At 44.5% G+C, this 27752-nt stretch overlaps 1 protein-coding gene across 1 annotated transcript in view; it reads right to left on the bottom strand.

Moving 5' to 3' along the window:
* LOC146833817 (dimethylaniline monooxygenase [N-oxide-forming] 2-like) overlaps positions 1–27752 on the bottom strand; it is a 602486-nt gene that overhangs the window by 372922 nt on the left and 201812 nt on the right. The window contains exon 3 of the mRNA XM_085600095.1: positions 10442–10630. Coding sequence (XP_085456221.1) covers positions 10442–10630 — 189 coding nt within the window. The remainder of the gene's footprint in view (positions 1–10441; positions 10631–27752) is intronic.

The raw sequence follows: 27752 nt of genomic DNA, 5'->3' as shown, positions 1-27752 counted from the left end.
TCTAGTGTCAGTACAAGAAACATGTTTATTCTTAACTATCTGCGTCTTAGACCTGTTCAACCTATAGCCCGAAAATTGCCCAAATATGCCAGCTTCCCTTTCAACCTCACCGATAGCTAGATCCGGATTCGGAGTGAGTATGGCGACGTCATCTGCGTATGCCAAGATTTTGATTACGCGGCCATTTAAGACCATTGGGGAGATTTTATTGTTTCTCTCCAACCTTCGTAAAAAAGGCTCAAGAAATAGTGCGAAGAGCAGGGGAGATGAGGGACATCCCTGTCTCGTGCCCCTAGAGATTGCCACTATGTCTGAATGACCTCTGTTTACTCTAATTTTGGCTGTTGGACCTACGTATAGAGCTTGGAGAGCAGTTATAAAGCCATCTCCAATACCACACCATCTCAGAACTGCCCAAAGAAATCCCCAGGCGACCCTATCGAAGGTCTTTTCGGCATCTAGAAACAGTGCTGCGATGGGGTCACCCAGGGACCCTGCGGCATCAAACATTGTAATGACCGTCCTGACATGCTGAGTGGTTCCCTTGCCTGGTATAAAACCATGCTGCGAAGAACTTACTAGCTGCTCTATGTTACCTCCAAGCCTCATCGCAAGCATTTTTGAGTACATTTTTATGTCAGAATTCATAAGAGTAATGGGTCTATATGATCCTGGGAGTGTTGGGGGTTTACCTTTTTTAGGAATAACTATGATATCTGCCATTCCCCAGGACTCTGGAGGAGACCCCCCCCCGCTGTGTATGTAGCATGACGTTAAGCATATCTACCGCTATGATATCCTGAAACAGTTTATAGAATTCAACCGGGATTTGGTCTGGCCCAGCAGCTTTTCCCGAAGGCAGACCACCCAAAGATCCCTTAAATTCATCTAGATGAAAGGGAGCATCGAGCCCCTCTCTGTCCTGGGATGACAAGATGGGAGCTGTAATGTCCCTAAGGTACCGATCCACTTCAATCTCTAATGAAGTACTCCCCTCATCCCTAGTGTAGAGTTTAGCATAAAATTTCCGAAACTCCTCCCTAACAAGGTCGGGATCAGTGACTAAGTTGCCCTGATTATCTTGAATTTCCTTAATGTCAGCCATGGCTACGCGCTGCCTAGTTCTGACAGCGAGGATGTGTCCAACTCTCTCACTCAGCTCGTATGAATCTTGTTTACGCGCTAAGTACTTTTCAGCGGCTTTCGAGCTAATGCCTTCAGTGGCGTCCCATTTAAGGATAGTAATGCTAGCTAGATAAGTCTCAAGTGGGAGCCCCTGTATTATAGCTCTAGCAAGATTGTCTTCTGCTGCCAGTAATCTAACCCTTATATCATCCAGGTGTCTTCTTTCACTTTTCCGTTTAGCCAATACATAACTCAGTGTTTCTCCTCTGACCCCAGCTTTAAAGCAATCCCACACCACGCCAGGAGGGGCAGTGTCTCTATTAATTTCCCAGAAGAGCTTTATCCATGATTCCATTCGTTTCTGATAAGCAACATCCCTTAACAGTGTGCGCTCAAAAGTCCACTGAGTTTTTATAACACTTATCTGTGTAATATTTAATGTTAAAACTAAAGGGCTATGGTCTGAAATAATTCTAGGTTGTTTCTCGATTTTTACATGAGAGATTAGGGAATTAGAAATTAGAAAGTAATCCAGCCTGACCAATACTTTATGCGGGGCCGAAAAGTAGGTGCTACCATCTATAAGGGGATGCAGCTTTATCCATGGATCGGAGAGGGAGTTGTGTTGAACCATATTGGACAGGGCTTTAAATGTCTTCCTCTTTCTCCCTAGATACCATCCCCCGGGTTCTAAAAAGGAGCTATTTGGAACGTGAATGTTAAAATCTCCACAACATATAATGGGTTCTGGCCACTGTGCCAGTTCGATATCCAAAAACTGCCAGACATCAGGATCATCTTCCGTAGAACCATATATTGTAGCTAATGTAATCCGTACCCCTTTGAAACTCAGCTCTACCATCACCCACCTACCCCATTGGTCCTCTTTTTTCCGATGCACCACCAAATCCCTTTTCCTTCCTAATATTGCTACTCCCCTTGTTCTAGTCCCTTGTTTACTTGCTGCTAATACTTCATAACCAAGCTGCTTTAACAAATACACCAGTGTTGCTTCAATATGAGTTTCCTGGAGACAAACCAAGTCCAGCTGCAAAGAACTCAACAACCCTGCTACTTTCACTCTTTTCCCAGGATTATTCAGCCCACAAACATTGATTGAAGCAATCTTGCAAGGCATTACAGGAGATCAGCGGAATTCCTACTCCTAGTCCGCCATAATGTTAACAACCAATAATTACATCGAGATACCATCCTTTGATACTGTCTATTGCTCCTACTTTGTGTGTACCATGCTACCCACAAGAGTGGGGTAAAAATAAGAATGTGTCTGTGCAAAAAAATGTGCATTATCAAGCCACCAAGAATACAAAATGTTACCCAAAAAAGACCCCCCACCCAACCCCACTCCCTTCCCTTCCCTTCACCCCCCCCCACCCTCCCCTGAACAGGCAAATAGGTCAATGAGACCTATATGTAGCCGGTTCCGAGCGGCTATAGTCGTACCCTTCTCCCCACTTCATCTCCAAACTAATGCTAGTACTAGCTAACTGATACCCCCTGAGACTGTGAATAGGATTTCTGAACACCTCAGCTTACATTAAGAACAAACAGACCAGGTAAAGATATTATGAACCCTGTTTTTTCAGCTCGTCTATAAATTGCTGGGCTTTGACCTCAGAAAAGAACATCCTGACTCTACCTTGAGTAATTACTTTCAGCTTGGCAGGGAACAATAAATAAGCTTTTGAACGTAATGCCTGGAAGTTTGGGATCAACTGCCTCAACCTCCATCTTCGTTCAACCGTCACGTGGCAGAAATCCGGCCTAGCAAAAAATGTGACGCCATCAAATGACCTCTTATTATTAGGCCTTGCCTTTTCAATAACTTCCTGTCTAAGAAGAAAATTCCCAAAATAGACTAAAATAGCTCTTGGATAAGCCGCCTTGCCTCCACCATCTGCCCCATACCCCTTTTTGGGTGTAAGAGGAAACCTATGCGCCCTCTGGACTTCTCTGTCCCACTGCCACTGTGACTCCGGGAACGCTCCTCTAAGTAGATTAACCACAAAGCGCATTATGTCCTGACCTTCGATCCCTTCAGCCACACCCAGAATTCTGACATTATTTCGCCTTTGGCGATTTTCAAAGTCCTCCATTTTCCAATGCAAGTCCTCTGTCGCCTTTTCTTGATCTATTTTAAAAGTCTGCCAGCTGCTACAGTCATCTTCGAGCTTACTCGTACGCTCCTCCACCTCCGTAACTCTACCAACCAGCTCGCCATACAGCTTATTAGTTTTCCTCAATGAAGATTGAATCTTTTTTGCGTCTTGCCTCGCTTTCCGGCTGACGACTCTAGCTTCTGTTTGTATTTGTTTTAACATATTAAGCAGGGTGTCAAAAGGAGCATTCTGTCTCAATGGCCCATTTACGTCATCCTCCTGATATGTCTGAGAGGTTCCTGAATAATCCCACAGTAATCCTCTCTCAGTCCCCCCCAGCGAACCAATCTGCTGACTGCTTGATTTTAACTTTACTTGTCTCTTCCTCGTAGTTGAGTCGTTACCTGCGTTCAGGCCAATATCCCCCCCAGAGGAGCTGGAGTCAGATACTGAAACCTCTTCCACTTCATTATCTTCATCTTCCTCATCCTCCTCTGTGAGGTCCTCGCTCGGCAGGACTGATTGTGAATCTGAATCTTCGTTAAGGGAGAAAAACCTCTCGCCATCACACGACCCCACCTCACCTTGTTCCCTCATCAGCGCCAACTCCTTGTAATCGAGCTGCCTTGCCCCTGGTGTGAGGCACAAAGAGTTTCCGCCGATGGGCAGCGGCCCCTTCACGGATTCAAAAGATTTAGGGGCCTTAGGGTCTCTTAGCTCTGTCTCGAGCATCGTAATTGCCTCCATCATCTCTGCATCCACAGTCCGCATTCCCCCCGAGGTAGCATTACCTGGCTGTGAGCCCTCGGTGCGTAGAGGGGGAGAACCCCTTGCAGAGGCAGGTTCTGTACGAAGTCCCGACGGCTCCTGGGTTCCATCAGTATTGTTGAGCTGCTGGGTCTGCTGGGTCTGCTGTTGCTGAGCAACGGGAGCGTCCGTGCCTGACGCGCCTCCAGCGTCCTCGAGGACGCTCCCGAGCTCGCCGAGATCACCGCTGTGTCTGGTTCTACCGGTTTCGCTTAGTGTCCGGGTACCTGGTGCCATTGGATTGACCTGCGAACACTTCAGATAAGGTAGGTTGTCTGAGGGGAGTCTCTCTGATTTTAGATTTAATATTCCCTGATCTAGCAGAGTTTTCTATCCCCTCGTCAAGTTTTCCCGGCTTCTGTGACTTTGCGTCTAACAGGCTGCCTGAGTCAGAAGGGGTGATTGTAGCGGGCTTCTCTGCTCTCCTTGTCTCAGTCTTCTTTAACCGCTGTGGGGGCATTATCTTCCGAGTAGCCCCTAGCTCTCTAGTATACGCCGTCGTTTCCCCGCTGAGTCTTTTGACAAGGGTGTTTGATCTTTTGCTTTCTCTCTCGCCTTATCAGCTTTGGCGGTACGAGGCGGCATGTTATACAAGTGTAGATTCCGTAGTTTTAGATTACAGCAAGACCTCCAGCATGCGCTCCACAGTCTCAAAAGTCTCACTTAGTCGAGTCAGTTCTGTTAGATTAGGCGCTTCAGTGAGAATCCGGACCGGAGAATGTAAATCTGTGTACCACGTGTAAAGAAAAGCCATCAGGGTCTGATTACAATAACCAATGCATCATCCTCCGTTTACTGCCAAGAGGAGAGGTCAGCAGTGACTGCTCAGCTCAGCTCGTCCACGGCCATCTTGCCCCTAGTCTGCCGCCCCCCCCCAACAAACCAGTTCTTGAGGCTCTTCCTGAATGTTTGCAGAGTTGAAGTTCATCTGATGCTATGGGGGAGTTCATTACAGGTCGTGGCCATGATGTAGGAGAAGGCTCTTCCTCCTGTTCTGGCTCTGCGGATGCGTGGGATTTTGGCCAGGGCAAGGTTGGCAGAGTGGAGGTTCCTCTTGGGGGCATAGAAGGAGATTCTTTAGTTGATGTATTGGGGTCCGGTGTTGTGAGGGCTTTGTAGGCGTGTGTGAGCACACTCTCTTTTCAATGGCTAGCCAGTGGAGTTTTGTAGGTGCTGGGTGATGTGGTCTTGTCGAGGGATGCTGAGGGCGAGTCTGGCTGCAGAATTCTGGTCGGTCTGGAGTTTGTGGAGTAGAGATTTGTTAATTCTTGGCATAGAGGGCGTTCCACTAGTCCAGTATGCTGGTTCTTGGTGTAATCTTTCTGGACTCGGGTGGATCCATTTGAAGGTCATTCGGAGTATGCGGAGGGTTTTGAAGCACGTGGAGGATAAGGTGCTGACCTGTTTGTTCATGGTGCAGGAGTCGAGAATGATGCTGAGGTTGTGGGTATGGTCCCTGGGTGTGGGAGAGTCACCGAGGGCGGGGGGCCACAAGGTGTTGTTCCACGCGGAGGGAGTGTATCCAAGGACTTCCATTTTCTACGAGTTGAGCTTCAGGCAGCTACTGCTCTTCCAGGATGCAACGTTCTTCATTCCTTCCTGGAAACTGTGTCTGGTGATATAGGCTACTATGTTGATCCCCGTGTTTTCTGATGATCGTTGTGAGTGGGGCCATGTAGATGTTGACGAGCGTGGGGCTGAGGGAGGATACTTGAGGAACTCTGCATCTGATCTCTGTGGGTTTGGAGAGGAAAGGCGGGAGTCTGATTCTTTGAGTTTGGCCAGTGAGAAAGGAGCTGATACTGTCTAGGGCATTTACCTGTATGCTGGCATTGTGGAGTCTGATGGCTAATGTGCCGGTGGGAGACGGTGTCGAAGGCTGCTGAGAGGTCTAGTAGAATGAGGGCTGCCATGTGGCCTTGGTCGAGGAGAGTGTGGATGTCATCCGTGGTGGCTAGGAGGGTGGTCTCGGTTCTGTGGTTGCTGTGGAATCCAGATTGAGAAGTGTCAAGGATCAAGTTGGATTCAATGAAGTATGGGAGTCGTAGGACCAGGGCCCCTGCCGCTGGTCGCGGACGGGCACAGAGGGGCCTGCCTTTAGTGTGCCAGCAGCCCTGCTGTGCCTGGCCACGCCCCTGCTGCTATTAAGTAGGGGTCAGGGAGGGAGAGCAGCTGGGAGGTGGAAGCAGGAACACGCAGGGGGAGGGGCCGCGGGGGCAGCTGCAGTGGGGAAGGGAGCGAACGGCAAACAGGGCAAAAGACAGTGAAAAAAGACACAAAAAGAAACAAAAAGGTACAAAAAAGCAGAGAGAGACAAAGAGTCACAAAAAAGGCAGAAGGAGGAAAGAAAGCACAAAAAGGCACAAAGGCAGAAAAAATATAAAAAGGCTGGCAGAGCGGACCATCAGAGGAGCAAGGTTCTCTCACTGGACCACCAGGGATGAGGCGCAGGCACTCCTGCGGGTGGAGGAGGGCCTCAAACACCTACCTGGAACCAGAGAGGTACCCCACTACAATCCACCCCTCTCCAATCGAATGCACCCCACCCCAAACCACCTTACTCTAATCCAATCCACACCACCCCTATCAAATCCACCCCACCCCAAACCATTCTAATCCCCCCACCCCACTCCAATCCAATCCACCTCACCCCACTTCAATTTACCCCATTCCAATCCAATCCACCCCATCCATTCCTCCCACTCCACTCAATCCAATCCACTATGTCAAATCCAATCCACTCCAATATACTCCAATCTAATCCACCCTACTCCTTCAATCCACTCCAACCCACTGCTCTCCATTCCATCCCACTTCACTGAACTCTACTCTAACCCTGGGCGTAATTTGCGAAGTAGTGCCACGCGTAGCTACGCGAAGTGCACTTCGGACTACGCGAACTACGCGTAACTTCGCAAACTGCGCAGTGCACTGTGCAAAATGCTGTTCGCACTGATTGCACAGTGCCGGATGCTTGTCCGCACTGTGCAATCAGTGCAAACTGCTTCTTGCACAGTGCAAGCGGTCGTTTTCTGTCGCTTGAGTAGATTTCTACGCGAGCTGCAGCTTTCTCAACGCGGACTGGTAGTTTCTCATCGCGAGCGGTTGCGAGCATATGTGACCACTCGCAATGAGAAACCTGACCTCTCTGCGTTGAGAAGCTCGCCGGGAGGTTTATTTTCCACGCTCATGATCGGCAACTTAATGTTGCTGATCGCAAACGAGGAAAAAGTCTCGCCGGGATGTCATTTTGCTTGCTCGTGGTCGCCAACTTGATGTTGAGGACCGCGTTGAAGCAAAAAATTACCGCTGCACTACGCTACCCATGTTTGCACTGTGCTTTGTGCAATTCACGCAGTGAAAAGTAGCGCAAACTTCGCAAACTACGTGAGCGTAGCGTAGTGCTTTGCCCAGGCTTACTCTACACCACTTCACACTACGCCACTCCACTCTACGACACAGAATTCTATGACACTGCACTCTTGAACACTCTCTGCCACTGAACCACTGAATTCTACTCAACTTCTCAACACTTCCCCCCCCACTCCAATCTACCACACTCTACTATATGATTTTTACCTATACAAGGTGTTGCACTGGAAAGAGAGAAGGTAGAGAACCAATTGTTGAAAGCTGTGTTTTATCTGAGATTTTCTAAGCAACCCTGCCAAGTACCACGCATCAGGGGTCAGACTAACTCATTTTAGTGTAGTATCCATATCACCGCACCTCCCTGACCACCCCAACGAGGTGCGCCGACCAAGGAGCTGCATTAACAGCAAGCGCACTCCTGGCAGGTGTGACTGCGGGCACCTGACTGAGCCTGTTGGTGCTTTTGTCGAAATGCACTGCGCTCTACAATAATCATATCTGACATTTTGGCATGTGTGACTGGCATCAGACAGACATTTTTGCAAGGCCTGCCGACCCCTCCCATGCTGAGCAGCCCCAGACACTAGGAAGGCATCCATTGCTGCCAGGGAGGGGCTTGGGATAATAATTACCAACTCATCTGCTGTCTTTCACACATTTGGGGGGCGGGCTACACTATTGAGCACTTAGTGCACCTTTCTAGATAGCATTGCTACCTTTCTAAAAGAAAAATACCAGCTATTAGCATTTGTTCAGGTATTAAGAGCACGCAAAGGCCCCAAACTGATACATAAGGGGAAATTCAGATTAAGTCAAATGTATTCACTTATAATTTAAGGCCATTCACCAGCACAGCTGCCTTAGCTTGTTGCCTGCTATTATCAGCACTCACTTCAGCCATGCTTCACGGTTATGCCGGTTTCGAAATCCTCACAAGTTGACCTCGGGCACATCTTTTTAGACGCCACTCGATCACGTTATTAGCCATAATTACACAGCCTCTTATGCCATGCATTGTTTAAAAGTCATGATTAGGCATTGCTCAGTACATTGCTCCACGTTTATGTTGGTTTGTAAATCTTCACAGACTGACCTCGGGCACTTCATTTTAGATGCCACTCGATCAAGTTATTAGCCATAATTACACAACCTTTTTTGGCATGCATTGTTGAAAAGTTCCTCTGCTGCATTTTTAAACTCAATCTTAACCCATTACAGAGCCACACAAGCTTCAACTGACTCCTTGAGCATAGCACTCTAATTTCACCCACTCATCAGTTAGGTTAGCAGTTTATGTTATAACGCCTGCATCCCAGGTGTGTCCTTAATCGCACGCCCACGGTGGACATGACAATTCTAGTTATAAGGGAAGAGTGCGACCCTCAGGTGTACACACGAACACCGTGCAAACTCATTAACCACATCCACACGGGTGAGGTAAATAGCCCTTGTAATTCATCATGGGTTCAGTCCATGTACTGACTGCCCCCTTCATCTCCACAGTCAATTGATCGCCTTGGCGGCGCCCCCCCTCTATTAATTTCCACCGGCTGGTGAAGAAAGAACATTTTGACTGAAACAGGTATGTAGGCAACTGACCGTGCCTCCTTCCACAACATATAGTCCACGACCATTGCTTTGTGGTACATATACAGTACCATAATGTATTAACAATCTGTATTAATTCCAGACCACTACCTATGGAAGTGAGTTGGAGGAGTTGGCTGACACCTCCCTGAACATTGTTGCAAAGTTGGATGCGCATTTTGTAGGACCTCAAGTTGTTTGGTAAGCATGAAGTTGCTACTGCACCTCTTGCTAGTTTCCTTCCTAGTATACACACCTCTTATTGATGTAACCATTATCCTAGAGGCCATCACCCTCCCCCTGCCCTGATGAAGACCCGCCACTGATGCACATTGATCAGCACAACTGTTAAGGGTCGAAACGTCGATGTTGTTGTCTTAATGAGTCCACGCAATTCCCTGACTTGAACAGAGAATCGTATCTTCGGTTGGGATATATGCAATGAGTTGCGGACTCACCTGTTAAAATATTGTTGTTGTGTTTTATATATGTTATTTATGTCACCCCTGTACAGCACTCTGTCACATATCACAAACAGTCACTAACTGTACCACACAGCCATTGGCTCATTCGCCGTATGTGTTTTATGTCTTTGACAGCCTTTTATTGATTTGTATATACACAAATACCTAGTAAAAGAATTTAGCTGTTTTGGCAGAAATTGTTTTTCTTCTTGGTGTGTTACTTTGTTATATGACTAAAACATATTGCTTTTAAAGGATTAAGTACCTAGTACAAATCAGTTGAGATCCCCGACAGAACCACTGTTGTCCTTAGCAGTTTCTTAATAAGCAGCAATTTTTCGAAGGGCATAGCATCACAAGTTTGTTTTTGAGAACACAGCAAATGTGACCAGATAAACACAAAATCTAAAGGCATGCGTATCACTCATTCACCTTCTGAACTCCAACATGGATATTTTTGGGGGTGCTGCAGCACCCCCTGCACCCTTACTTCCAGGTCCTTGGGCTCTATGCATTCTACCTCCATCTTTATTACCCTTTGAAGTCTTAGCCCACCTCCTATTCTTCAGTGCTGTATGCCCTAATTGTATATAATTTCCTTGCTCTCTGACCACATCCTGCTATGCCCAATGTCCTTTTATGCGTGGGATCTGTCCCTATATCTTAGCTCACTTTGATCTATGCCAGCTCTTCTTTCTCTGTCCTAGTGCCATCAGTCCCAGTCATTCTGTTCTTCCCCTGTGCTCTTGTAAAGTGACACTTAAAGTGTCACACATAGTGCATGAAATGTCACACATAGGCACGCTGGAAACATAAAAATATCTCACATGGGCGCCCTGAAAACTTGCCTGCTATGTCTCGGGCTTTGGTAGGCCTCTTAATATCTGAAATAGAGGCCAAAGAGGGATCCAGCCATGTTGGCAGATACTATCTTCCTCATGTCCTATGAAAACCACATCTCCTCACCTTCAGTTGTATGTGTTTCTTGAGGCCAAAGTGTTCTGCATACAGCCTGAGATACTCAAGGACTTTGGAGTTGTGCAGGTAGTTAGGGAAGTCCTCAGGTATCAGGAAGTCACTGTAGCACATCATCTCCTTGGAGCCGTTTGTCACAAGTGACTTGTAGATGCTGCTTCTTCCTCCTTCAACCTCCTCCTGTGTTAACCAAAAACGGAAACGGAAACAGAAAAAGTCAATGAATGTGTTTTAGTAAATCAGCAATCTGGATTTTGCACTGACACAATACATATTACGTGGCTCTGGAATACATGACCCTGTGGCATTTTGCTGTATATCCTGTTTCATAAAAATTATTCAAGCATGTCTTGAGACCAAGACCGATCAGATGTTGTCTAATGTCCACAAAAATATAACTTGGAGCTAAGTATAGAATTGCGAAATCACATTCAAATTATGTTTATTTGGATCGATTAAACACAACAAAAAGAGTTATTAGTTTGTTGAAAATATATATTAAAATTAGTTTAATATAAATTGGATTAAAATGTTGTAGCTCAGAATTTGTAGAAACATTTAGAGAGATTTTATCTTTCTAGTAAACAAAGGAAAGATGTAGTTATAAATTACTCCTTATGCTGATTGCTGTTCATTTAGAAAAATACTTTAGAAGAAGGAAAAGTCAGTTTTCATTTTTATTGTTCAAAGTGCTACAGAAAATATCCCTGTGACCTGCCTTACATCTTGGCTGCTGGAAATATGACGTCATAAATCAACTGTAATAAATTATTTTAATTGACCGGCTGCATCCTTTCTTTATTACACATGGCTTGGGACTTTACAACTCATCTGTTATAAGGAAAAAGGCCACTCGTGATCATCTGGTCCTGCAAGACTGGGGGAAGTCACAATTTCAGGCCGATCACAATGGTATGCAAGTCGGATTCAGGGACCAGGTTATTCCCGCTGAAAATATTACCTTCTTAAAGTCCAAAGCAAAGAGTCCAGTGTGCAGTGGAGGAGGCTGGGGTGAACAGGGAGAGCATCATGGATGGTCGTCACTCTAGCACAAAGAGCAGGATGGGCATCACGGAAGGGGGCTGCATTGCTGCCACCAAGTTGTCTTACTGCTCTGTTGCATGCGGCTGCTGCTCAAGGTCGTACCCAGGCCCTCCTCTTCCTTTAAGTCCACTATCTCCTCTGTGAGGTTGTCATTCTCTGTCTCCTCTAGCCAGAAATGCGCATGCGCGGACGCCCGCGCATGCGCATTTCTCGCAAGAAGTGCGCATGCGCGGGCGTCCGCGCATGCGCATTTGTCAGAAGAAGTTGGAAATGAGGAAGAGGGAGCGCCAGAGACGCCGCGCTTCAGGTAAGTCTCTTTAATTTTTATTTATTTTACATGCGGGTATAATTTAAAAGGAGGGCGGGCGGGAGGCGGGTGGCACGTAGTGGGGCTACACGGAGCGCGTAGTGTGCATAGATATGGGCACACTACATGCTGCTTCACGTAGCCCCACTACGCCCACTACACCCACCCTTATCAATACGTAGAAATGGAGTTATGAATTTTTAAAGAATAAATCAAAAATGTAGAAGTCAATAGCGCTAGAAGGTTACTTTAGGTCACGCTAGACCAGGATAAATCCAAACTTCAGGCTGACCGCGATGGAGCACAGGTCGGATACAGTTCCAAACAGGTCCCGCTGAAGTTTTACCTTCTCAAGCTGAGCAAAGTACACCATTTGCAGAGGAGATGGTCACTAGGAGCAAATAGAGCATCGCTAGCGATGATCCTGTGGGTGCAAACTGTCAGCCAGGCCTTGCAGATGGCAGACAGGGCCATGCGGTCACGACAGCAATGCTTGCTGTGTGAGGACACAATGCTGCAGTGGCTCACTCTGATCCTTCAAATGAGCGGTGTAATAACAGTGCGAACGGGCCCATTCACGGTTGCCAATAGCCCAAAAGCTGGAATTCAGGGGTCCTGGAGCTGTAGGTGATAAAGGCAGCTGCAGAACTCAATTCTGAGGTCCAGATCTTGGGGGGGCACTTCAGTCAAGAGTAAGACTCACAGAAGGCCGAGTCCAGCAGCACCAGCAGAATTGTGGGAATTGTTTTGTGTCCCTGAAACTTCAGAAAACAGGAGACAAGCCAGCAAAGCCCTTGGAGATCACTTAGAGGGATGGCAGAGTCCAGCTCTCCTTCCAGCAGAATCAAGGAGCAGTAGCCAGTAGGGCAACAAGCAGAAAAGCAGTCCTTTCAGAAAAGCAATTCAGTTGAGTCCTTTAAGCAGCACTGCTGTCCTTCTGACAGAGGTTCAGTTCAAGATCCAGAAGTGTTTGTTTTCAGGGGGCCATAGACCCAGTACTTACATCCAAAAGTGCCTTTGATGTAGGGGTGACTACAAAAGAACTCTCTGAAGTGCACAAGGATCTATTTCAACCCAGTCCTGTCTGCCTGGCTAACCCCACGGGGTACCTCATTTCTTTGTGTGAGGACAGGACACGGCCTATTCAGGTGTAAGTGTGATCCACCTCTCCCACTTCCTGCCCAGGATAGCTATCAGAATGCAGATGAGAGCTCAGTCACATCCAGCCGGTCCTGTGTTTGTGGCTGTCCTGAGGGAATGTGAAAATTGTAGCTGTCACCCAATCCAGACGTCTATTGGAGACAGGCTGTCAGGCACAAAGAACAGTAAGTACAGAAAAATGTCCACTTCCTAAAAGTGGCATTTCTAAAACAGTAATGTTAAATCAAATGTTCTCAGTAAGGAGGATTTATCATTACCACTCCAAACATATCAAAAATGAAAAAGCTACTCTTCTCTGATCAGTATTTACAGATTAAAAATATATTAAGGAATTCTCAATGCTGGCCTATGAGAGTGGTAGGCCTCATAGTATTAAAAGATTAAATAGGCTGTTTGTCACTAACAGGACAAGCAAAACATAAAGGTACATGTCCTACCTTTTACATAACACCCTGCCATTCGGGTTACTTAGGGTCTACCTTAGGGCTGACTTGCATGTAAAAAGGGGAGTTTAAGGCTTGGCTAGTAGTCTTAAATGCCAGGTCGAAATGACAGTAAACTGCACACACAGGCCCTGCTGTGGCAGGCCTAAGGGAGGTTTGAAAGCCTACTTCTGTGGGTGGCACAATCATTGTTGCAGGGCCTCTAGTGTCATTTAATTTACAAGCCCTGGGTATATGGATACACCAGTTTACAAGAGACTTTCAAATAAATCAAATATACCAAACAGGTGTAAACCAATTCTACAATGTTTAGAGGGGAGAGCACATGCACTTTAGCACTAGTTAGCAGTGGTAAAGTGCTCAGAGTCCTATGGCCAACAAAAAGAGTTCAGCAAAAAGAGGACCTGGAAGGCAAAAAGTTTTGGGGTAATGCTTTAGAGAGGGCCATTTTCCAACAGCAGGAGCCCATGAACTATAAGCAGCAGTGACCCGTAGGTCACCAGGAGCAACGAGAGCTGCAACTTATCCGACCACGTGGACCGAGTGAGGATGCAGTGGGAGCAGCACCACCTCAGCAGGATCGAAATCAGGAGCATTCGAAACACCCTCCTCTCCTTTTAAGAGCATAGATACATACCCCGTAAGAGGATCACAGAAACACCTCTCACTGAGGCCACAGTATGACTGCGCAGGCTAAGGAGAGAGCCTGCACTTGCCAAGTTCTGCTGCTAAGTCCGCATGCAGCCGACTCACCTGAGAAGGACCAGAGCTGTTACAAAAACCAGCAGATGTTGCACCCTCCAAGACACTGCATGCTTCCTTCCTGCTGGAACGGGTAAGACTTGTTACAGGCCTACCGGGCCCTTGGAGACTCGCTACTGGAAGCGCTGTGGTACTAAGACACTTTTGGCTGTATTTGAAGATTCAGAATGGACTCTTGAGATAAGGCCTGCTAGTGAGCATTCCCTAGACATGGCCACCTGTAAATGGTGAATAACCCCGATAACACTGACAGGGACACTAGAGCCCCGACCTCAAGGGGGAAATGTGATATGGTCTGTGAATGCCTTTTGATTATAAAATTAAGTATTTGGCTGGACAGTGATCTATTGTTGCAGTTGTGCACTTTTTGTGTTGTGAGCCATCTTTACTAAGATGTAGCCACACATCCTCCCTGAGGGAGCCTTAGGCTGCTCATTCACACCCACCACTGAGTTTCAAGTGTAGACGGGGTACTTGAACCATTTGCTCAGGATCCATAGTAGGTCGGGCTCCAAGATATCAGGAGTAAAAAGCCTCAAACTCCCATGATTGGGCCCAGTAACCCCGGAGTGCACTGCAGCCCTCTGAAAGGGGTGCAAACACAGTCATCTGGCCATGCTAGATTGGAGGAAAGTCACAAGTTCAGGAGGTCCACAATGGACCAAGTGTCGGATACAGGGTTCAGTTTAGCCATGCTGAAAAAGTTACCTTCTCAAAGTCTGGTGCGAAGAATCCAGTTTGAATTGTAGGAAACTGCCAGGAGAGAGAGAATTGCAAATGGTCATTGCTGTAATGTGAAGAGCTGTAATTACTTCCACCAAGTTGTCCTTTTCCTCTGAATGCTGCTGCTGCTCAAGGTCTGTGCCCAGGCAATAATCCTGCTTTTAGTCCACTTACTCCTCCTCTGGGTTATTATCCTCTGGCTCCTCTGGTGTGGACTGCATCCTCTTGACCTCTTCATAGGCACAGCGGGCAACCTAGAGCTTTATCTTTGTGGCCTTCCTCCCTGCACTCTACCCCCTCTCTTTGTAGAGCCTCAGCAGCTCAGGCTTGCTGAGGTCAATCATCTTGATCTGCTCCATCTCCAATCTCCATTGTACCTTACTGGAGCTTTGTGTTGATGGTGACTGCCTTTCAATGCTGTAGTACGAAGTGCAGGGCATACGTTTCCAGCCATTGCTGGCGTTTGATGTATCACAAACAGTTGGGTTCACCAGGCCAGTGCATTGGTGGTTGGTATGGGTGGCAAGATCTCAGCTTGGTCATAAAAAGCCCAAAACCTCAGGATTTCTCCTTTGTTTCACAGGAAGAGCTCAACCGTTGCCAGCTAAGGGTCCAGGTCCCGAAAAGGCAACTATTGGGTATCAGGAACTCACTCCAACAGAGGCCAGCAGGGCTAATCCAGGTCCACTTGCAGGTCCAGTGCAGCAGGGTCAGCTGGCCAGTTGTAGGGAGGTCTCTGGAGCTTGTTATGTCCCTGTAGGTCAGAAAACGAGGTCAGCCACCTGACCCTTAGTCACTGTGCCTGGGATTAAGTTAGCAGGTCCGGCCTTCCTTCTCAGAGTGCAGGAAAGGTCTCAAGAAGCAGGGAAGCCCTCTGGGAGCAAAGTAGTCCTTCATCTGTAGTATCTACAGGTCCTGGAGTGTATTTAAGAGTAGATCTCAAGGTCTAATATTTTTACCTGGTGTCAGCTTTGAAGTGGAAGAAATGTCTAGACTTCCCCCCACATCTGGTTCTAGAATTTCCTTCCTTCCCCTCCATGGTCCCAAGATGTGTGGGGTGGCAAATGGCTAGGGCAAAGTTCTTTGTGAGTGCTAGAGGCAGACACCATTGGAGTGCAAGTGGTAGGTAATAGCTTTGCCGCCGCCCATCCTGTCAGGATGGTCCATCCTACTAAAACCCAGTCCGCCATTATGAAACTGTCTGGGAGGAGAATGTAAATGTCAACTGCCAACTACAGCTAGTCATGTGACACTAGACACAGGCTGCAGGCACCAAATGGCTGTGACAAGAAAATGCAAGCTTTCTAAAAGTGTCATTTTCAGAATTGTGACCTAAAATGTATCTATACCATTAAAGAGGATTAAAAATTATGATTCTGTACCGATCAAATATGACATTTTTACCTGTTTCTAAACAAACGTTATCTCTTATTAAATGTAATAAGGTAACACAATATTATCCTATGGGAGATAGGCCTCACAGTAGAAAAAAAATAGTTTAGGATATTTTCACTACTAGGACATGCAAAGCTTAAAGGTAAATGTCCACCTTTTTAAATACAATGCACACTGGCTATAAGGGCTCTTTATGGCCTACCTTAGAGTGTCATATGTAGTTTTTTTATTTTATTAGTTTTAGTCCAGAGAAAGGTTTTGCTTGCAGGTTGAATTGGCCGTTCAAAACTGCACACAGGCTGCAATGGCAGGATTTAGACATGCTTTAAAAGGTTGCTTAAGTAGGTGGCACAATAGGTTCTGCAGGCCTACTAGTATTTAATGTACAGGCCCTGCATACATGTTGTACATTTTACTTATAAGTAAATTAAATGTGCCAATCAGGTGTAGGTCACTAGTCGGAACATGTTTTAGGGAGTAAGCACAAGCACTTTAGCACTGCTTAGCAACAGTGAATAACGAGATAATTTAAATACCACCCTCTTGAAATCTACCTGTAACTAAACCAAGAATTAAAAACAAGCAAATACGATCCTCCTTTCTATCTATCCATCCATTTACCCTTCCATCTACTCATCCATCTGTCCAACCTTTCCACTTTCTATTTAACCATCCATAACTACATCCATTCATCCATCATTTCACCTATCAACTCATCAATGTGTTCATGTATCCATCCATTTTAACCATCCATCCATTCGCTCTTCTCCATCTGTCTATTCTTCCATCCTTCCATCCATGCACACTTTCACCAGTCAATCCTTTCACGCTCCCATCTAACCATTGACCCTTCAGTCTATCAATCCTTTAACACACCCATCCAGTCATTCTTTCACCCTTTCATCCTTCCTTTCACCTTTCTTCCATCTTTCCTTTCACGTTTCCTTCCTTCCTGTGACCCTCCTTCACCTCCGGTTCTTTTTTCCCCTTTCTATCTAACCATCATTTTTGTCTCATCCATACTGTTTTTTTCGTATCATTATCTCTTATACTCATTGTTTTTCTATGTATTCCTCTCTCTGTTTGTCCCGTATTTAATGGTTTTCTTTATGTGTTACCTTTCCTGTGCATGCCTGTGAATGCTCTCAACCCTCTTTCATGGTATTTCCTAGCAGTGCTATTTAATAACATTTTGTCTGCAGACCTGCAGAGATAAAAGTCCCAAAAACAATCAATTAATGTTTATGTGGATCTAGTTCACCAGCTTTTCAGGCTTAGTGGCAGTCCCCAATTAAGCTGCTAAAGAGGGGGGTTCTCTACACCTTGGTTAGGAGTGGTAAAGTGCATCAAGCTCTAAATCCAACAAGCACACAGGATGGGAGCAGGCAAAAAGTTTGGGGAAGGCCACCCTAATACTATAATAGCGAAGGGTGCTTGCAACCTTTTATCCTAGACTTGCAATGGGGTACATTTTTAATTCAAACTACACAGGCATTTATTTCCATTCAGTCCCACATCATTCATAGACAGCAGTATGTTACAATCCGGATGAAGCCATCTCGGATCCGCATTATTAATTGTATTTATCAGACATCCCTCAAGTAGTAGGGGCAGGTATGGATATATAACCTTAACTCTAGCCCACTTCACCGAAAATTACACTGAAGATTTAAATTATTATATTTTTATATTAATCCGTACGTGTCCGCATTGCATGAATCTTCAAATGCGCTCTCGTCTGCACTCCTGAGTGGACATGTTCAATGTCAAAACCTTCAAAAGAATTCAATCTGGGATCTATCCTTTTACAAGCAAAGATTGCACTCCTACTCTAGCTTGACCTAATCATTCCCCAACAATGACAGGAAATGTTATTGTCATTTGCCCTATTTAAAAAAAAGTCTTACACATCAAGGTAAAGCCTCAGGGAAATCTATGCGGACATCCAGGCTTAAAAGTTGTGCCCCGTAAAGTGCATATGTCACAATTGTTTTTTTCATCCAAAGCTTACATTTTAGCAGCTATGAGACCATAGACCAAAGAACATTTTAGATAACTATCAATACCTTAAGAGCTTACTGTGATATCATTAACAATTACTGGCCTAACCGGTAGGGCGGTCGATCTAGAATCTGGGGAACCTCGGCAATGATGCTGAACATCCTGTGATTCTGGACAAATCACTTAATCTCCCCGTGCCTAACAAAAATGAATGATACCGGGACACGTTCGCGCTATATAAAACCATATTCGTTTTTCACATATAGAGAGTGAGAGAATAAACAACGTAGTTGCGTTCTCCCAAATAAACTTTTTTACACAATCAGCAACTACTGTTAAACTGGCAGAATAACCCGATCTAAGGATGTGTTAGAGTGTTATTCAACTACCTATTTCTCAGGTGAAATATCAAAGATATTGAAGTAAAAGCCTCACTCACATAATAGTGACATGCTTCATCATAGGCAAATACTCCACACCCAGAGAAGATGGTACTCTCTGGGCGGACTCAACCAAAGATGTAATGGGAGTGCTTAGATAAATGAATAACTGGTTAAGCAGGGAACCAGATCAGATTTAAAAATACCTATGAGTGTACCCTTTTCTGAGTCCTTTATTCACAGGCACTCATGGTATCACTAAAAACTTTTTCTTGGGGTTATTTTGAACTTAATTCTGTTCAAATATACCCTCAACTGTGTGCCAACATGTTTCGGCCCATATGGGTAGCCCAGTCGGGTCTGAGGGCCTTCGTCAGGGCGTTATGTCTCTGTGCCTTATTCTTTAAGGTCCCTGCCGTGTAGCCGTGCATGTGTTTCATGCAACCCATCAAAACGTGAGGCCTAAAGCACTCACCTGTCCGTGTGTTAACTCCAACTTCAGTAGATTTTCTATGGGACATGGAGAAGACAATATCATATATTTCCTTTAAGGACATTAAATAATCCTGTCTACAGCCCATCTCGTGCTCATATTCGCTGAATTACAGTTGGAGTGTTGGTGTACCACCTGTCTATGTGCTCACTAATTAGGGCTTAGTGGATTTCACAATTCTATCCATTTTAACAAAAACATTTGCCATAACACTGAAAAATAATCACCACACTACGTGATCACCATCAAGAAGGTGTTGTCTATAAGTGTGAAGACCGTGACTCTACAGTTGTGTTAGCCACCAATCCTAGTAATCTATATTCTACAAAACCTTTCTTTAACGTGTTGTTTTAAGATTAGATAATGGGAGCGGGAATTTTGATGAGACATAAATTTTACTCAGTCTAATGAATCATGATGATGCTCACCTACTGTTTGATGCCTACTAGCATCATGCAGCTCTCATGTGTTCAGGTGCTGTCCTGTAGTCAAACACTGAATAAAAGATATATCTCTATATAAAAAAACATTTCTTGGATGTTCATCAAACTTCACCCCCTGTCGCAGGGAGCTCTTGTCGCCATGGTTATATGTAAGCATAACATCTTGTAATCCTACTTCCACGGTAATTATGTACTAGTGCTCCATCTTAATTCCGTTTGCATTTCACCCCCGCCAGTGGTTTAGTAATGTTTAACCTGTTTGTTAGTCTGCTTTGGAAATTCCACCCTTCTAATATCCCTTCATACTCAATATTACGTCCCTCGTTGGTGCGCTATTTGTTGAGGAACCCGCTCCCTCTGCACGGTTTACTTAAGTCCCCCTCCAGCTTAGAACTCCATTCTATGGCAAAAGTTGAACAATAAATGGTCTCCCGCATTTGAGGATTTGTCTCTATGTCTACGCTGCAAGATGCGTGTCTTAGAACGTTGTACCTCGACATCCCTGGTATACGCAGCCCCCATCCAACTTACTTCATCAAGGACACTGCACCGCCGTTACACCTTGTCAAACACATCGTCTGCTGTCGGAGATGTGTACGCGGCTGCCGTGTCTCTTAAGTAGGGCTTTTCATTTTCATTGGTGGGTTGTTCTTTCCCGTTACGTATTTTCTCTATGGTTAAAATACGAAATGTTGAGTTATTTGCTGACGTATGTGACGTTGAACTACAGGATTTCTGGGTAGTGTAGTTCGATACGATCATGTTGTCGGTGTTCTAATCCCCTCGTGTTTATTTACTTATTTTATTTATTTTTAATTTTTGTTTATCGGTTATGTCCAACTTCGAGAATTATTTCTGTGGGTACGAGACAATACTTCTGCTGATAATGCTGCAGTTAGGAAGGACATTGATTAAGTCGCTTACTATACATGCTATTGACCCGCGCTAGAGAGACATTTGCATGGAGTCCTATTAGTTCAATAACAATATGCAACACCATGGTAAATTTTATTAAATTGTCTTGTTTGTGTATTTGTTTACTCTTTTAACCGACTGTCCAAGTTGGTCGTCTATTTCCCCACCCCTTAGAATCATTTTGTGTGTGTTCAGAACTTCTATATACGAGTATAATACCACGTATTCATGTAGTTCAAGGGTTCTTTTTTATAGGGGCTGTATTCGTACAAATACTCCTAGTATTTATGCCTCCTTATTTGGTCATACTGTTACAAGCTGACACACTTTCCTTTCCCTTTAGGTGTGAACAACTTCTATAAGAATGGCATGTTTCGAGCCTACTTGATGTCAAATTTTGGTATATATTTCTTTAATATTCCTCATATTTTCAGCTTTTTGTTATATTTGCATTGACTAAACTGCAAGGGTACTTCTTCTTGTGTTCAGGTTAGGTCATAGAACACCATGGGATTTCTTCGTTGAGACCTAACGTTGTGCTTGACAAACGGTAAATCCACCTCTGCTCTAGTTTTAGTAGTTGTCTTTCGTTGCAACTATCCGGTAGTTTTTCAATCATCGTCCAAGTGAAGTCATTCTCATTGTGTTTCTGTGTTTGAAAGTGTCGCATCATTTTGGTAATTGTTTTACCACATCTGAATGTACTACGATGCTCGTTAATCCTGATCTTCACTTTTCGTGTAGTCATATCAATGTATATCTTCTTGCAGGTACACCTGATTAAGTAGACTACATTGTGGCTGTTGCAGTTACTGAAGGATCGTTGTTCCCAAGGAGTTCTCAAGCCCACGTCGATCGCTTTGCTAGGTGTTGTTAATCTGCATACACTGCATGATCCACATGGGAAGTGTCCGACTACCTCTGGTAGATTCCATAGTGTGTTTTGTTGGCCTGATTTGCATTATTTCTTTTTTGGCCGAGTGTGGACGACGGAGTCCTTGATTGATTTTCCTCTCTTAAAAGCGAAGAAAGGTTTCTCCAGTTTCAAACCACCAGAGTTTAATGTTCTCCAATGTCGTAGAACGATGTTTTTTACTTTATTAGAGTCTGTTCCGTAGGTAGTGACGCAAACCATTCTTTTGTTGTCCGGTTTCTTTGTAGGTTCCAATAGTCCTTCTCGATTGCAGTTCTTAGCTCTTATATATGCTTGTTTTATCAGTTTTGTTGGGTAGGATTTTGTCTTCAATTTCTGTGTTAACTTCTCAGCATGGGTTTCATAATTTGCTTTGTCAGTGCAATTCCTTCTTAGCCTTAGGAATTGGCCGACTGGCAAGTTGTCTCGTAGGGTTTTGGGGTGGAAGCTATCATACCTGAGTAGGTTATTGGCATCAGTGGGTTTATAGAACACTTCAGTTTTTAGTGTCCCATCTGCTGGCCAAATCTTTAGATCCAAGAACGTGATGGAATCTCTCTCTAAAGTCATTGTGAACCTCAGGTATTCATCCCTGCTGTTTAACCAAACCAGGAACTCTTTTGCTCTGTCGGCATCTCCTTTCCAGATTATAAAGATATCGTCTATAAAGCGCTTCCATACCCCCAAATTGGATTGGTACGGGTTTGTCTCATCATAGACGAAGCGTATTTTGAAGTCATGTACGTACAGGCATGCTACGCTCGGTGCGCAGGTCATGCCCATAGACGTACCATGGGTTTGTAGGAAGTACTCCCTTTCGAATTCAAAATAATTCCTAGTTAAGGCTAGTCGTACACACTGGACCACGAATTTTATTGGTGTTATTGATGTCCAATTTTCCAATCCCAGCAGTTTTTCAATCACTGTATGGGAAGCTTCTTGGGGGATACTAGTGTACAGTGCTTCCACATCTAGAGTCATCAAGTAATCAGTAGTTGGATCAAAACTCAGCGATTGGAGTTTTAACAAGATGTCTTGTGTATCTTTTAGATAGGAAGGCATTCTTTGTACCATTGGTCGTAGGAAATGGTCGGCAAATTTTGAGAGTGGTTCGAGTGCCGAACCGATGCCTGACACGATCGGTCTACCTGGTGGTGGATGTATATTCTTATGTACTTTAGGGAGGATGTAAAAGTATGGGATCTTTGGGTCCATTTCTTTTAAAATAAATTCCTCTGCGGTGGTAATCCATCCCTCTTCTGCTGCTTCCGAAACCATCTCATGTATTTCTAGTTTCAGATTCCCCGTTGGATCTCTTTGTAATCGTGAGTAATTACGTGGGTCATTGAGTAGTTTCAGACATTCGTTTTTATACATTTCAATAGGTAGGATCACTGTTGCTCCTCCCTTATCTGCTGGTTTGATTATGACGTCCTGCATTTTTTCAAACTCAGCCAATGTCCGCCGTTCAATCGATGTAAAGTTGTTAAATGTTTGATTGTTGTTATCTTTTAGTTGGTCAATTTCCAATGTTACTGCCTTCTCGAAGGCTAGTAATGCTGGTGGCATAGTATGGTTTGGAGGGATGAATTTGGATTTTTTCTTTAGGCCAATGTTTTTGTCTGTAATTTCGACCAATTCCTCAGGTCCCTCTGTTTCCGAAAAAAACACAGATAGTCGAAGTCTACGGAAAAATTCGGCTAGTTCAATTCTTAGGTCAAAAAGATTTGACCTATTCATCGGAACAAAGCCCAGTCCTTTCTTCAGAACATTTTCTTGTTGTCTAGAGAGGACTCTGTTACTCAGGTTTAGTATTCCCGAGTGTTCTTGCTCGTACTGGGTCTGGGTTCCTGTGCTGTCAGGTCTTCTCTGTTCGTTTCCCATTGTACCCGAGGCCCTCTCCGATTGCCACCTCCTCGTGTGCGGCCTCTCCCTAAAAAAGGTTGTTGGTAGGGTTGCCATTGGTATCCAAACTGCGGTGGTTGGAAAGGTGCTTGCATGAAGGGGTTCCATCCAAAAGGTGGTTGTTGTTGTACACCTACTTGCTGGTATATACCTCTGTTCCTTCTCGAACGATTCCCTCTTCGCCTATAATTGCCTTTCTGACCATCAGATGATGAATCGCTGGAATAGTTCCCGGAACCTGTACTTGCTGTGTCAGAAAAGTCTGATTTATCCTTTTCAGTTGGAGTATAATCCTCTCTCGAGTATGGAAATACATTCTCAAACTTGAATTTTTTTAAATCTTTTTGAAATTTTGTGATTTTGGCTTGAGTGAGATATTCTTTATACTTGTTGATTACTTTGTTGTTTTCATCCAATTTCTTCTTAAATTGTGCAATTGTGATTTGAGTTTTTAGACCGTTTTCCAATGTTTTTATTTCAATGAGGAGGGCATCTGAGAGTCTTTTTGCAGTCTTAATGATTAAGACGAGCCAGTCCCTGCTGCATTTCCATGCAATCAAGGACCAGCTACGTCTAAATTCAGGGTCATTGAGGAATATTCGTGGAGAGTTCGCCACAATCAGACCGTTGGGTGCTATATTACCCCTCAAATATTCGGTCATGATAGCCCCATGCAGTAAAGTTTTAAGTTGGGTCCGTATTGCCTGCCCTAGACCCGCGGTCAGTTTTAAAACCACTGTAGATAACAAGCTTAAGTTTATGGTCACCTCGATGTGGTGCACACTAGCACCAAACCCCCCCCCCCCCCTCCGCACTACAAGCATTGCAGAGTGTCATCTGGACGCCAGCTCCTAAATTTCCTGACTTCGCTTGATTATTCTTATCATGTATTTCCCCTCCTAGTAGAGTGTTCCTTAGATTAGTTAGTGAGACACTCCATTACATAACTGAGTACGCTCTCTAAGGTTTGAATCTTACTGTCTCAACCCCCACCCCTCATTTTCATCAGAACTGTCATGTAACATTATGTGCCCTATGTGCACCTCTGCTCTTTTATCTTTTTTTATAGGGCTAGCTACTCTATAACAATGTATTTTCTGAGATGCCTTGACTTATGTACATTTTTAATAGAGAGGAATTGAAAGAAAAAATCAATCACTACAGAGCTCTCTTTATCGAAGCAATTTTGAGGTAGGATACCCCTGCCTGCTTCTGCTTAGCCACGCATGTAGAATTTTACATTCTGTTTAGATCTGAAGCACTGTCATTAGCTCTTGCTTTGCTTTCTTCTTCCTATAATGCCATCAACTCTTTCGAGCTGATATCTTTCATAGGTTTTTTGCTCCTTCATCATCATCTCCATTTTCATCATCTTCTTTCCCCTTCTCTTTTGTTGCAGCTTTCAGGCAGAATACCCCTGCCTTCTTCTGTTTAGCCGGACATATTGGGCCCTATTCACAAAGGTAAACTAAGACAAAAGTTTAACTTTGCGACTTTCGGTATTCACAAGGAGCTTTTACGAGTAGTAAAGCTAGACTTTGTCTCAGTTTTGATCTCCGTTAAACTTAAGACCAAATCTTAAGTTTAACTGAGAGAAAAATCTTACTTTACTACTTGAAATGCCCTTTGTGGATATCGAAAGTCATAAAGTTAGACTTTTGCCTCACTTTTCCTTCGTGAATCAGACCTATTGAAAGTTACAATCTGTGTGTAGCTCAAACACTACCACCAGCTCTTGCCTTGTTCATCCTAGAAACCCATCAAGTCTGACATTTTACATTTTTTTTGCACCTTCATCATCTTTATCATCATCTTTTCTCATCAGCATCACCATTTTCAATATCCTTTCCCCTTTCCTTTTTGATTTTCTTTTCTTTCCCTGTTCTTCTCCTCTTTACTGGTGTTTCTCTTAGCCCAATCATGTCTCTCACTCTGTCCATTCTCTCTTCAGAAGACTCACAACCTCCCTTTAGGTTACTACATTTTTGTCAATTTGATTTCCTCTTTTTTTGCCTTCTTTTTGGGTATGTGTGCCACATTTTTCTTGTTTTGTTGTTGGACCTAGCTTCAGTTTGGTTTTAGCTTTCTACATTGTACATTTGTTCCAACTTACTGAGCCCTTCCCTAGTCACTAAAGGAGGCACTATTGCCTTTAAAAGTATATATCCCCTGAAAATATCAAAGAATGCAACTATAAAAGCAGCAGTAGCGGTCCGTGGAGGGAGTTCTGTGGGGCGGTGAGGTGGGGCGGGGGAGGGGCAGGGTGGGGGAATGTAAACACCGGAATATGGCTGATCGGAGGTAAGTACACATTAAAATAAATAAAACGAATTTCGTTGCGCGGGCTGCATCGCATTTGCTTCAGGACTTGGCTGTGGGGGGCCAGGGCAGACCCATCGACAGACCCTCATCAGCCTGGAGCCCAGACTTAGTGTCCAGAAAGGAGGCCCTTTGGGTCAGGGGCGACCATCGTCGGCTTGGAGCCTGGACTCGGTGACAAGAAAGGAGGCCCTGAAGGAGCAGGTGAGTGCCTTCGGATGTATGATGGTACCACACATGCCATTACCACGTATGACATCACCACACTGCCTTTACCATGCATTGCCTTTACCACATATACCTTTACAATGAAATGTAAGCATATATCAAGTAAGCAAAAACACTTTATATACATACATATATATTTCTATATTTATACTTATTTTGCTTGATGTCTCTTCCCTGTATACTAGTATACATCATAAAGACGGAGTTAAGGCAGTAGAGCACTACCTCAGTACAGACCTATGTGTTTCTTTTTGCATAACAAAATGTTGCTCACGATGATTTCAACCTGTTTGGAGAATAACTTTTTTCTATTTCAGAACCAGGTGTTCCAACAAGTGAGAGGCGTAGCTATGGGGGCTTGTTTCTCCCCTAGCTATGCATGTTTGCATATGGGACTATAGGAGGAACAAGTCCTTAGATTGACCTGTGGTGAAACATTGCCCAATCATGTTGTACGATGGTACAGGTATATTGATGATTTGCTTTAAATTTGGAGAGGCACGGAGGATAGTGCCCTCCATTTTATTAAACAAATCAACAATAACAACCTCAACTTGCAATTCACAGCCCAGTTAAGTAAGAAATCTATCTGTTTTTTGGATGTAGAAATCACACCTGTATAGGACAGGCTAGAGACAAGGTTACACAGAAAAACAACTGCAGGAAATACTTTGCTACATGCCACCAGCCACCATCCTCAACATCTGATTCGCAGCATTCCCTTTGGGGAAATGCTGCAAAGTCGGAGGATATGCAGCTTAGATGAAGACTGCGAAATTGCACAAAGAGAGAGCCGAGATAGGTTCCCGGTTAGGGGTTATTCTCAGATTGAGATCGATAAAGCCATTGAAAAAACGAACAAAATGGGCAGATCTCAGGCAATGGTTTGTAGATCAAATACCAAAATCCAGTATCAAACACAGTCAGAACAACCACCCAGATTGATCTTGATGTATAGTATCCAACACAGAACTCGCCGCGGGATAATTAACAAGACCTGGGTCCTGGTAAAGAATGATCCAGTTTTAGGGGCCAAACTTACCAGAACACCTAACATTACTTTCAGAAAGGCACACTCAATGAACAACTCATTAGTTAAGAGCAGCCCGGATGTAAGAACCAACAAGTCCTGGCTGAATTCGAGCAAAGGGTTTTTCAGATGTGCAACATGTAAGGCCTGGAAACATGGGGTCAGTAAATCTGTGTATGCCACACCGTTTAAGACAGAGCTAGTGCCCATCAACCAAAAATTGACCTGCAAAACAGAATATGCAGTGTATGTGCTGGAGTGTCCCTGTGGCTTGCGGTACGTAGGAAGTACGAAGCTGCAGGTCCACAAGAGGATACTCCAGCACATTAGGGCCATCAGCAATAGTGACGTGACGTACCCGGTTGTGAGACATTTTAAGAAGTCCCACGGCAATAATGTGAGTAACCTTAAATATTTTGTTGTGGATACAGTCCCCCCTTTAAGGTGGGGAGGCAACCGGGAAGCTCTCCTAAGGAAACTTGAGACCAGATATATACTGGAGTTGGATTGTAAAACGCCACAAGGCCTCAACTCCAGTGAAGATTTCTTTACCAGCCTTTGAAAGCTCAGTTAAATACATTCATGAATTTGCTTTTACCACTGCCTCTGCATTGGTTTTAGTTTTCACTAATGTACTGTTTGCACTGTTGCACTTTATGAAGCAGTTGGTGGTTCTGTAGGTGGCACAATATTTTTTTTAACACTAGCATTTTATCTATTTATGTGTAGTCATGGAAAACAGTCTGGGCCCACTGGGGCAGAATTGTCTAACTGCTGTATATCATTGCATTAGCAACCCCCTCCTATTAGGAAACAGCGTGGGGGTTGATATGGGCATGA

Source organism: Triturus cristatus, chromosome 4_2 (assembly GCF_964204655.1).
Source record: "Triturus cristatus chromosome 4_2, aTriCri1.1, whole genome shotgun sequence".
NCBI classification, from domain to species: Eukaryota; Metazoa; Chordata; class Amphibia; order Caudata; family Salamandridae; genus Triturus; species Triturus cristatus.
This window is presented reverse-complemented; position numbering and strand designations above follow the sequence as displayed.